The sequence below is a fragment of the Tachypleus tridentatus genome, chromosome 13, assembly GCF_004210375.1.
Source record: "Tachypleus tridentatus isolate NWPU-2018 chromosome 13, ASM421037v1, whole genome shotgun sequence".
In the NCBI taxonomy this organism is placed as follows: Eukaryota; Metazoa; Arthropoda; class Merostomata; order Xiphosura; family Limulidae; genus Tachypleus; species Tachypleus tridentatus.
The window spans coordinates 42,110,549-42,123,030 of NC_134837.1; the positions used below are offsets into that span (position 1 = coordinate 42,110,549).

Below are 12,482 nucleotides of genomic sequence, written 5' to 3' on the forward strand. Positions count from 1 at the left end.
TTGCTGAGATCTATTAAATTTTAATCACAGTAATTACAAATCAAAAATCAATCTTTTACACATAATCTCATTTTGGCCACTGTTTACCTTTTTTTTTCCTTTAAAATTGGAAAAATGAGCTAAAATAAAATATACTGATAAATCAATGTACAAAGGTAAGTTTTCAACTGCAAAAAGGTGATTCCATATGATGAAAAAAAGCTAAAAATGCCCTACAAAAGTGTACCAGATCTTATAGTTCAACAGATAAAATGTGAAATTGATGAGCCAAGGCAAAAAGGACACTTAAAAATTGAGATAAAAAATTTTAAAAATACTTTTCAAAGTCTATGATACAGCAAAAAGAAAGACATCTCTTTATAGATGGAATACTGGAGATAAAAAAAATGTTATGCCAAGCACACACACTACTCACACATATACAAGTACACATCATATTATACTGAATCAACCTTAGCACTACAAGATATATTAAACAACCATTTCATCCTAGTACAATAACAATCTTTTTTTTTCTCTAACAAATATAAATACAACTTGCTGTCATTAGTTTTTACTGTCACAGCATATTTAAGTTGTACAATATGAGCAATTAGTGCTACTATGTCACTCTGGGTATCTCTTGACCAAACACAAGATCTACACAGAAATGCTGTGGAATGTGAACCACTTTAGACAATCCTAAAGAAACAAATATTTAAAACAGGTACCAGATGTAATATTGTTTCTTCACAAAATCCAATACTATGATGAGCACCAGATTAGGGAGAAACAAAGACCTGATGTGATACCATGAATCAAATCCTCAGGCTGGCATGAAATGTGGAAAAAAAAAATAAAAAAAAATGTGCTAGTTTCATCCAAGGCAAATGTTATGTTGATACAGATATGTTGAAATTCCTTGAAGGCTATTCACACCATATCATGGCTAATATTGGATCCTGAAGCAACAAGATATACACAGGCCTCATGGCCATGTGACTAGTTGGTGTAGCACTTTACTCTCATACTGCTATCAAACAGTTTGGCTGCTTTTCTTGGGATATTTCTTTTGGTAAAGGGTAACTGAGGCAATATGATTATTTGGCATCACCTGAAATAAATATGAAATCAAAATTTTTTTAAGACAAAAATATTCTTAATAACTAAAACCATTTCACAGTTGTATGATTTCAACTTCAATTATAGTTGATTCACCTTTCAAGTAGAAGATACTCAATTCCTTAATCAAATAATACAAAATATTAAATAATAAAAGAAACTTGCCTCAAATATCATATCTTCATAGCCATAGCAGAAGGTTGATCCAAATGGATTAGTGGTGTTTGTTGAAGAGGTTCTGTTTAGGACCACTGGTCTTTCAGACTGTTTTAACAACCTTTCCTGGAGTGTATCCCACTAAACAGATGATTAACCAGAAATATTAAAGAATTTTATGTATTCAAATAACATAAAACGCAAAAAAATAACTAAAGTTTGAAGTGTGTCTAATACAGTAAGTTGTTCACGTTTTGAATTGTTGTAAATCTTTGTGTCATTTTATAATATAACTGCTGTGGGCTTAACTAACTTCTAATATTAAGCATTACATGTAAATATATATGCATGCACAATCACTAAGGGTTATTTATAAGATATCAATGTTAATTATTTTAAAGTATCATTACTATAGTATCACAACTTAGGATTATAACAAAATATATATATAGGCAATCACACTTATTATTTATGTTTGCATGACACTTTGAACCAAACCTGCTACACACTAACTGAATAGAGATATTTCAGTCCTGCAAAGTACTTTACGTTATTATTTATTTATTTATCTATGACAGTCCTAGTAATCAGTCTTTATGAGTAACATAAAGTTTTCAGTAATTCTACAACCTAAAAAACAGTTGTAAAAGAAAGTCAGTGCCAGATAAGTGAAAATTCCCATTACAAAAGCATTTCCCCAACAATATTTTATGTGAAAAATTTTCAAACCTTGTTAATGTTTTAAAGTACAGTATTTCCACATTGTCTATAAATAACAGTTTTAAACAATAACAAATGTTGAAGATACCTTACATAAACTGTTTAAAAACATTAGTAAGTACAGATGATTAACAAATAAAGCCTGCCACAGAGAAAGAGCACTAAAAAACCCACAGCAGTACCACTAAACTACAATAAGCATTTGTATTTGGAGATGTTGAAATTTCCAGTTACAAGAGCTTTCTGTATATGAATATGCTGGATAACAAAGTTTTTACTATATAATAATCTACTGATTTAATATTTAAGTATTTTTTATAAAAAGCAAGCTACAAACAAACATCAAAGCTAAACGTACTAAAAGGTAACTTATACAATAACGAAGGCTATCCTGTATAACAGACTGATTCAGAATCAATACATTATAATACAATGGACTCAATTACCTGATAGGTGCCAGCATTGTTTGTTGAGTTTTTCATACATAATTGCATAAAAATCTAGCAATTAACTGATAAAACATGCAACACATTGTATAACAATCTTACAGAAAATGTTCAACATTTTGTATAACAGTTACAGGACACTATTTCTTAGACTTTAACTATCAGTCTACTAAAATGCAAAAGTCCAAACTACTTATTCTCAAAACTACTGAACTGATGTAATTTTATACATCGAACAGAAAAAATTCTTATTTTATATTCTGTAATTCAAGTTTACAACTTTATAACTTCTATGTTAGTGTTCTACAATTCTTTGAATATTTGTATAACAGAACATTCAGTAAATTTTCCCCTTTATTATTGTCAACACTAAAAAAGCAGAAGTCTCAAAATAGACCTCATAATTTTTCCACTGAATATTTTTGCTGACACTTGAATTGAAAACAAGAAAGAAAAAAAAAAACACAGAGGGAGGAGTAAACCATATAAAAGCTACTGACATCCAAATTTAAAAAATCATTAGATTTTCAATATGATTTAATATCAAAAAATTGTAACTTCTACATAACCTTCATGGTTGTTATACATGATAGATATAAAAGTCTTTTTACAGCAAAGATAATAATATTGCTTAGACTTATTAAAACTTTAAATACCAATAAATCTTTATGATGCCATATTTGAAAATCAATTCAATTACTGCTATGACTTCTCTTTACCAATCAAGTAGAAATATTTTTAGAGGACAGAACTTTGTTTGAAGTGTTACACAACATATATAATAACCAAACAGAATACCTCACTGAGTACATATATGTAAACAGAAATGGAAATATTTTTGTCTAAGACTTCCTCCAATGCTATTCTAATGATAATAATACAATTGTGAATTATTACGATGTATCTTGAAAAAATTAAGTTTACACTAAATTAGAAGAATTTGTGAAAAAACTAGAATGTTTAGGAAAATTACATTTACATATTACAGGAAAAATTTGCACTCTCAAATTCAAAACTATATAGTGTAAAAATATTTCAATTCCTACTTTTGAGACAGCTGTGATTGTTTGGGTGTTCTGATCAGTGACATCAACTAAGACAGCACCTTCCGGGTCCTGAGGCTTGGGCGGGCTAAGGGCAATGTTAAAATTGCATCTAAAGTACATGTTGAAGTTATAGTGGCCAGGATAGTTTGTGTGAAGGATGAACTTCTGCACTCTGTGACTTCTGGAGTCAAATAAGACATCCTAAAAATAGCAATAAATATGGTGATATCTCCTTTCCACTGAAGGACATAACTTTTTTCTAATAGTATAATGATATTAAATTTCAAGTCAAGACTACAGACTTGTATCTGAAAAAAAAAAGGGGTGTTAATAACCTTGCATGGCTAATATTTGCACTGTTGAAATATATATATGTTAGTGAAAAAGATGAAATACATTATCCCAATATTGTTCCTGTTCTTCAATGTAAAGCATACCACTCATTTCACTTTCATGTATAGCATGTACTAACTAGTATTTTATATTACTTGAAATGGTCTATGCCACTTTCTTCTTCACAGGTTAAAAGAAGGATCACACATGGTGCCAAATAATTTAACAGATGAGAAGAAACAATGACACATTCACAGGAGAACCATTTCTAAAATCAATGAATAAATTTGACAGTATGTAGACTAATTTTATAAACATCACAATTTTTTTTATGAATATTTACAACAATAAGCAAGAGAAGTCCAACAAAAATGAAGTTAACTTGTTGAACACACTGCCAAAACCCACAGTAAAAATAAGAATCAAAGGATAGTTTTAACAAACTTTATAATCTACCTTACCTCAAAAAGCTTACAATCCATCCCTTATAATATAAATGGCTAATATTGTGAAGAATGGAATTTTGTGAATACATTTAAATTTATTGTCACTTTATACAAACACACTATTGATAACAAGGTGACAGGATAACTCGCATTCAATAATATATCACATGCTAACTTTCTTAACTGTCATTAAGATCCATTAAATTATATTTCATTCCTAAAAGTATTTCATACAAAATTTAACCTACTAATCCAAGTGGTTATCATGAACCATAGAAAGCAGAGAATTCCTTCACCTTCTTTAAAATAACATATGATGGTGATCCAATAAAAACTTGTATTTTTCATTTGTAGTGTTTTACACTTAAACTATAAATGAATAACAAAGAAGGTACATAAAACAGTTTGAAACAAGGTGTAATTATAACACTTTTCTGATTGCTAGTTACTCTTTAATGCACACTTTTCTTTCTTGATATCATCACCTTTAGTCCTTTGATTAAACAAGTAATTACCATTCCTAAAGTGAAGTAGTTATAGAAATAATCTGATGATCGAGAAGTCAAAAGTTTGTGAGAGTTTGGAGAGTGGATCTTCATTTTGTCTTCAGCTTTGTAGAACACTTTGCTAGAAGCTCCTAGAGCAGCCACCACATCCTATCAGAAGAACAGCAGAGCTTTGTTATAATGCTTAAATCCATCCAAAAATGCTAAAGTGAAAAAAATTAAAAAATTATACATATAAAATTCACTGCAAAAGAAATTAACTTATTGCATCATTTTATTCATGTGTCATAAAACAATGTAAATTTAGTTTGGCTTCTGGTTCATTCAGGAATTTTCAGTGATTTCCTTGAACAAACTGTGATGTTCTGAATTACAGGAAATAGAATCACACCTATAGAAAAAGGTAGATCAGGGTATTGCTGGTATTACACACATTATCAAATAAGCTTACATGGGATTGGAATGTTACATTTTAAATTCTTGACAATCAAATTTCACAAAACTGTGTGTACTGACATTTCCTCTTCATATTATACTATTCAGAAAATAGAACATGTGTACAGTTTTTCTTTAATGCTGGAGGAAGATTGAGGATACAGAAAATTCTCTGGAAACTTCACATGGCTCTAAAACAGAAAGCAGGCAAATGAAGTGAATGAAATCTAGAAGCCCTGTTATACAGTTGCATTTAACTGGGATAAAGAAAAACAGCTGTTGTTTTTAATTTTGTAGAAAAATAATAAATATGCACATTGAGCAAACTATGTAAACAGAAAAGACTACAGTAGTTTTACTTGTTTTCCTCTTATATTTTGCCCACACAACTAAATTTTATTTGATTTATTAATAAAAATGTATTCCAAGTTAAAAACATTTATAAAATCTCTTAAAACTAGCATAAAACCTTTAAGTGATGGTACTTTATCTTAAACTTACAAGGGTCATGTATAAGAAAACATACTAGATTTATTAATAAATTTCTTACAAGATGTTATTGTAAAAACACTTTTACATCAGGGTTAATAAATTTAAGACTAATTATACATATGAGAAAAATTAATAAAATATTCCAAATAATACTGTAATATTGCCAGTGGTCAAACACATGTATAACTAAGCCACATGCCAATGGGGGAAAAAAACAACTACTACAAAATATGCAAGCATTTTTACATAGTAGGAATAGTATCTTCAGTGCTCTTTATGGTCATGTTTTCCAATTGTAGATATTTTTCCTTGATTCATAGTACTAACGTACTGGAAAGATAAAGCCATTTGTACCTGCAATTTTTTGTTATAATTATCTGTTGATAGTATATTTACATGAAAGTTCATATAACAAACTATAAATCTTTAATTTTTGAATTTTGAAAGATGGGGCCTAAAATCAGTTAATTTTATGATATTGTGAAATATCTTAATTTATATTAAAAAAAAGTAAAAGTAAACTATACATGTTCCAAGAACATTGATTTACCTTAATCATCACTGTGGGTAAACTTTTCTTTCCTTCACACACTTTAGTTCCTGGCTTTATAGTATATTGCTGAACAACTATTTACTTATTTTAGCTACAGTGGAATAAACATGTACATTGTTTAAAATATAAAAAATATATCTGTTGTTTACTTTTGAACTAAATCAATATTACTTCTAAAATATAAAACACAAAATGTTAATGATCAACCTCAAAAAAATTAAACTACAATTATTGAAATTCAATTTAGATAGGTTAATGGCAGATATAATAATCTCACCTGTGCAGAGTCACCAAATTTTATCACACGTACTACAGTCTGTTTCTGAGGTTCTAGCAATTTACTAGGTCCTAAAGCTGAAAAATATGTGACAAAATGTTATACCAATAAAATTAGCATATGATACACACATTTGATTGTAAAACAAAGCTGTCTCAAAAGAAAACTTATTGTACAGAATAAAGTAAGTAAAGTTGTCTTTAAATTATAAAGCTCTCCAGCACATCTGAGTGTTTATTATCTATATCTATATATATTAGTTATTAATACAGGAATCCCAAAGGTTAACAAACTACGAAGAAAAACGTCTTTTAACTTGTATTCTAACAAATCACAAGTTCATCTTCATTCATAAAAATAATAAATAGCTCAGAAATTTATTTGTGCATTAAATTATTAGTCATTCTTTAAACCTTGATGATTTCTCACAACATTTTTACTACTCTTGTTCACCTATGTTATAAGGTGCATTTCCAAACATATTTTTAGTTACCTTCAGTCATCAGTTGTAGTTTGACCCCAACAGTGCTGTCATTTTCTCTTAAGACATCTAATTTTTCTAGGTACACATGATTGTAAAAACATGACATAGGTAAGGAAGGAGCTCTGAAATAACATTATAAGTGTGTTAAGAACACTCAGTATTATTTTTCTACATTCAAAAACAGGGTATATGAATTTGATCTCTCAATTAATTGAATAACTCAGCTTTTAAAATTAAAATTATTTATGTCACTTTTATCCTTAATGACAAAAGGAAATAACGTAATACAAGAAGTGATATTTCATTTTGCATTTTTCCACTCCACATTTATTTAAATATCTCACTAATTGCTTCTCAACCAAAACACTTATGTCTCAGTTACAAACATATACCACAAGTATAGTTACAGTTTTAAGTGGAAAGGTCGAGTTCACTATAAGAAAAAAAAAAAAAAGAGTTTAGAGGAAAATTAAATTGCAATTTTCCAATTTGAGATTAACTTTGACATACCAAGACAACCTGTAAACCCTCAACTTCGTATTTTATACAAGATACAAGTATAGAATAAAAATATGAACTTTTCTAAATATATTTCTGCAATTTTAAATCAGCAGACAAAAATACTTTGTTATGAAAAAATGTATATTTTTCTTTTACACATTTCCTTAAATATACATGCTATTTCATAGAATATATCTTTTTATCTTTACCAATTTTTATTTGACAGTTGAAAATTCAGATCTTAAGATTTAAAATAGAAATATAAATGTCTTTACTTAAGATAAATTTTGGATATCATCTTATTTTTTTTAGAAAATAAGATCATATATCCTCTGCTTGATTAGAGGAACGTGTTTTTTTAAAAAATTGTTACATCTATCAAAACAAAAACATTTGGAAACCTAAGTTTCACAGTGATGTTTACAATTATCTTAAGAGTTAAAACAATTCTAATTACCATATTTTATCTTTGTTTTCCTATTATAAACATGCTATATTTCCTTTTACTTTCACACTATTCTAAAGCAATATTTTTCAGTAAATAAACCCATGCTTGTATTATTTTCATTGAAACATTTTTTTTTACTCATTAAACATGTTAGTGTGACCTTTTTGATAAAAAAAATTGTAAAAGTTTCATAAAATTTATAATATGTGAAAATGGCTAATGAATATGAAGTTGAGCAAATAAATATGAAAATGTTTAAGTTACTTAGCAGCTTGTGCAGAAAATTAACATTTATTTTGTATATTTCTTTCTTTTCTGTGACATTTTAAATAACTTTTTGACAGCCTAAGAAGTGTAAATGAAAATTAATTACTCAGTACTACAGCCTCAAATGTAATCACCCTGATAGTAGATTTGTATGTGTAATTTTAGAAATATAAAAACTTGTGTTAAACCTTTAATTACTGAGAATAAATTATAAATAAATAATAATTTGTTCTATGCCTGTCTAAAAAATGTTAAAAAAATTTAATTAGAATTTTAAAATTTACATGAATTGCATATAAATATAAATCAGTGTCTCTAAAAATAAACTGAAGTTTAATCAGTGATGTCGAGAAAACCCACTTGTAGAGAAATATATATAAAAACGGCTCGTTTGGGTTGAGAAAATATTTTACACAGAAGATTGAACAACGTTTCGACCTTCTGTGTAAAATATTTTCTCAACCCAAACGAGCCGTTTTTGCATATATAAACTGAAGTTTAGAATGATAAAAACAATTTTCCTTAGATGGACTAAATAACAATAGAAACAGAATAAGAAGTTCTAGCAAGGACTGTCTGTTCTTGACATTGTTGATCCTCAGAATATCCTTCAAGCTGACATATTTTAATCAAATCACAAATCTTACATTGTTCAGGAAAAGAAATAAAATAAATACTAATTTGAAAGAACTGTTTAAATATGCAGTGTAATATGGTACTAAAACACCCTGTACCAAATCCAAACTTGAAATAAAACATTAGATTCTCAATTTGCTCTTGTTGACTCTTTCTTAGGACTAGATATGTTTTACGATTTATTAATTCAAATTTATGTTTTTCTTTACAACCACTCTGAACTTAACAAAAGATGTAAAATGGACCACTGAACTCTCCAAAAGTACAATAATAACTATTACATTCTGACAATTAATATTAATCTCATTTGACTAAAAACAATGTATGTGTGTATGTGTGTCCATAAGTTCAAGTGGCATTTAATAACATTTAATAATCTAATCCTGTTGAGTTTTTTTTACATATATTAAACACACCAAAAACAAAGACACATAGATTATGCAGATAAACTTGAAACTAGTGGAAAATAGAACTAAATACTCTTAATTCAAAACCTTATAATTTTCATAAATATTTACCTCAAAGAGTGTTTTGTAAGATAACTAATTAAAGGAACATTAAAAAGAAAGACAACAGAAAAATATCACTTACTTGGTGTCTGTTAAACTGTTTCCACTATATATACACATTTTAGAAACAATGGGGGACGCACCATTGGGGAAACGCAGACTACCAAGTCCATGAGCATATCGAGGCTAAAAGTAATAACACATTTACTGTTTCTTAATGTTAAATTTCATAATTCTATGTCATTAGATCTATTTGACCCTTACCTATTTTCCAACATAACTGATTAAACTGTGTGGTGACACTATTCAAACCATGTTTTATTTATTCTCAAGCACTAAATGAAGGTGAAAAAAACCAATTGTTGACCATGTCTGGTTTCTCCAAATCAAAGCTTTGTACAAAAATCAAATGCTACATATATCACTACACTCACATAAATTAAAAGTTGTCCTTAGCCATAAGAACTTGCTATATATAATCATTAAATCAAACATATTGTCTCAAAAGAATAAACCTACTGGCTCAAATACACACACACACATACATACATACATACATATACATATGGTACTCCAGTTTTGGCATCTCTCACAAGAATGGTTAAACTTCAGATCTCTCAACTCAGGTGCAGGAACCACTGAGATAAAAGACTAATCCCAGTACCAAAGAGTTTTATGGGAATAGTACATAAAATGAAATGCACTAGTCATATTTTGACAGCTTACATTGCAATTGGCTGTCAACCAACTAATCTGATAGTATTACACCAGCTATAAAATTAGAAGGCAGTTACACAATTCCTAGCAGGAGTGTGATGAATGCACTCAGTTACCAGGACAGAAATGACATGTGATAAATGTTTAAATATCAGACTACATGGAAATAAGAACTGTTGATAATAGAATGGTCAAGGTGTAAAGCCCAAACTTTTCAAAAGCGATGTTTAGTAACTAAGGGTATATTTTTTAGATGATATATAATAAACAGATATTTAGCTGTAATACAGGTGTAAACATTATTCTCAAAATGGTAAAATACACATGGTGTGGCCTCACTGGATGTGTGTAACAGTTCAGAAATCATAGTATAAGAAATATAACAGAATCAAAAGGCTGAAACAGACAAAATTGGAACCGAGTGCTCCTCACAGATAAATGGAAGATTCAAATTGTTTCCCAACAAGCAAGAATAATTTGATGGAAGAAAGAAAAATGGTATAGTAGCCAATGTACATAGAACAGTGAATCATGCTGGTGGACTAATACACATGTGGGCTGCATCTCAATCAATGGCTATGAAGATATGCACAAAACAAGTGGCATCCTGTCTGTTGATAGGTATGACAGAATCTTATCCAATATGGTGTTTTTTCTCAGGAACGAGACATGTTAGATAGTCCATCTTGGTATAAAACAGTGGTGTCAAACATACAACAAATATGATGAAACAATACTTATTTTAAGCCAAAAAAAGACAAACAAAAAATGGATATTTATTACGGTTGTACGAGCTTATCTGGTAACTGTGAAGGTAAATCATCAATACTTGAATTATGTGGAGCACAGGACATTTGGAACCACAATCAAATACTGACATATTTAAGATAGCATGGAAACAAAGTTACTGTTCTGGTTAAAGCAAATACAAAATACAAGGTCATTACAAATCTCATTTGTTTTCCTTTTGTATCTTCCATTATAATGTAATGTACTAATAACAAATTAACCATTTCATTGCAATTACTCATTGTTTGACTCGCATGATAATGTATTTCTGTAATTGTTTCCAATACTGATTTGGACTAATTAACACTAGTATAATATTCCCTAACTAAAATACAACTGTACGATCCTAAAACATTTCACAATAAATAGGTTTAGCCATCTCAATTCAAGCATAACTTGATCCTAATTCTTAGCATAAAGTTACACTATTGGATATTTCTGCTATGCTCACTATGGGTATCAAAATATAATCTTTAATATTATAAGAATTAAGACTTATCACCAAGCCAATGGCAGGAAAACAGCAATACTGTTGAAGGGAATAGTTTATTGAATAAAGGACCACCTACTTAACTGAAACTAATGTAGTTTTTCAGCTTTTTATTGTAAATTTACAAACCAGAATACAAAAGCCACATTTAAAATACATCAACAATGGACAAACTCACCTGAAACTTAGATTCAATGGGAAAGCAGAAAGATAACCCTCTAAAATTTAGTGCAAATACTTGTTGCACTGAATCGTACACTGAAAAATAAAAATAAAACAGATATTAGTATCTAATTTAACAAATATTCTCAAATTCTTATGTCATTTTACCTTATTTGTAGTTAATAAACAATAATCAATTAAGAAATTTGAAAACAATGTCCCAAATAGATTACTGATTGTTCAGTTATTTTATTACAAAATGTTATACGTAACCAAATAACCCTATCTTTAGTCTTTACAAGTCATATGCTACACCAAAAAATTATTTTGTATAAAACACACTGTACCTTTTAAGAAAGATTTGACCACAAGTGACATAACATGAAATTCAGCTTCAAAGTTACATCATAGTTGGAGTATGAGGTAGAGTTATTTTATTTTATGGTAATGAAAATAGTTTAGTCAATCGTGGTTGGGTCTTTAAAAGGTTTTCACCTGGACTGCGCAAATGAAAGATCATATTACTTAGTTATTTAGTATACCCTCTCCACAGAAAAGGTTAGAAATAGTTAAACTTGGCAGAAAGAGTAATAACTTATTGCTCTTTCTTCCAACTATAAAATTACTGAGACCATGCTAGTTTAACATGTTTCCAGTAATTTTATAGTTGGTAGGGAAGGATACAAGTTTACATGTTTCCAGTAATTTTATAGTTTGCAGAAAGAGCAATAAGTTAACATGTTTTCAGTAATTTTATAGTTGGTAGGGAAGGATACAAGTTTACATGTTTCCAGTAATTTTATAGTTAGCAGAAAGAGCAATAAGTTAACATGTTTTCAGTAATTTTATAGTTGGTAGGGAAGGATACAAGTTTACATGCTTCCAGTAATTTTTCAGTAGTTAGGGAAGAACAAGAGCAATAAGTTAGCAGATGTTTTGTTTTCAGTAATTTTATAGCTTTACATGTA

At 28.9% G+C, this 12,482-nt stretch overlaps 1 protein-coding gene across 11 annotated transcripts in view; it reads right to left on the minus strand.

Moving 5' to 3' along the window:
- Window positions 1–292: 292 nt before the first annotated feature.
- The window catches only part of LOC143239336 (phagosome assembly factor 1), a 103,977-nt gene continuing 91,787 nt past the window's right edge, over window positions 293–12,482 (minus strand). For all 11 annotated transcript variants that reach the window (XM_076480322.1, XM_076480317.1, XM_076480318.1 and 8 more), the window contains 8 exons: window positions 11,531–11,610; window positions 9,439–9,542; window positions 7,005–7,117; window positions 6,512–6,588; window positions 4,764–4,904; window positions 3,470–3,670; window positions 1,267–1,398; window positions 293–1,093 (listed from right to left, as the gene is read on the minus strand). In XM_076480322.1, the coding sequence (XP_076336437.1) occupies window positions 1,016–1,093; window positions 1,267–1,398; window positions 3,470–3,670; window positions 4,764–4,904; window positions 6,512–6,588; window positions 7,005–7,117; window positions 9,439–9,542; window positions 11,531–11,610 (926 nt within the window). In that variant the 3' untranslated portion in view covers window positions 293–1,015. The remainder of the gene's footprint in view (window positions 1,094–1,266; window positions 1,399–3,469; window positions 3,671–4,763; window positions 4,905–6,511; window positions 6,589–7,004; window positions 7,118–9,438; window positions 9,543–11,530; window positions 11,611–12,482) is intronic.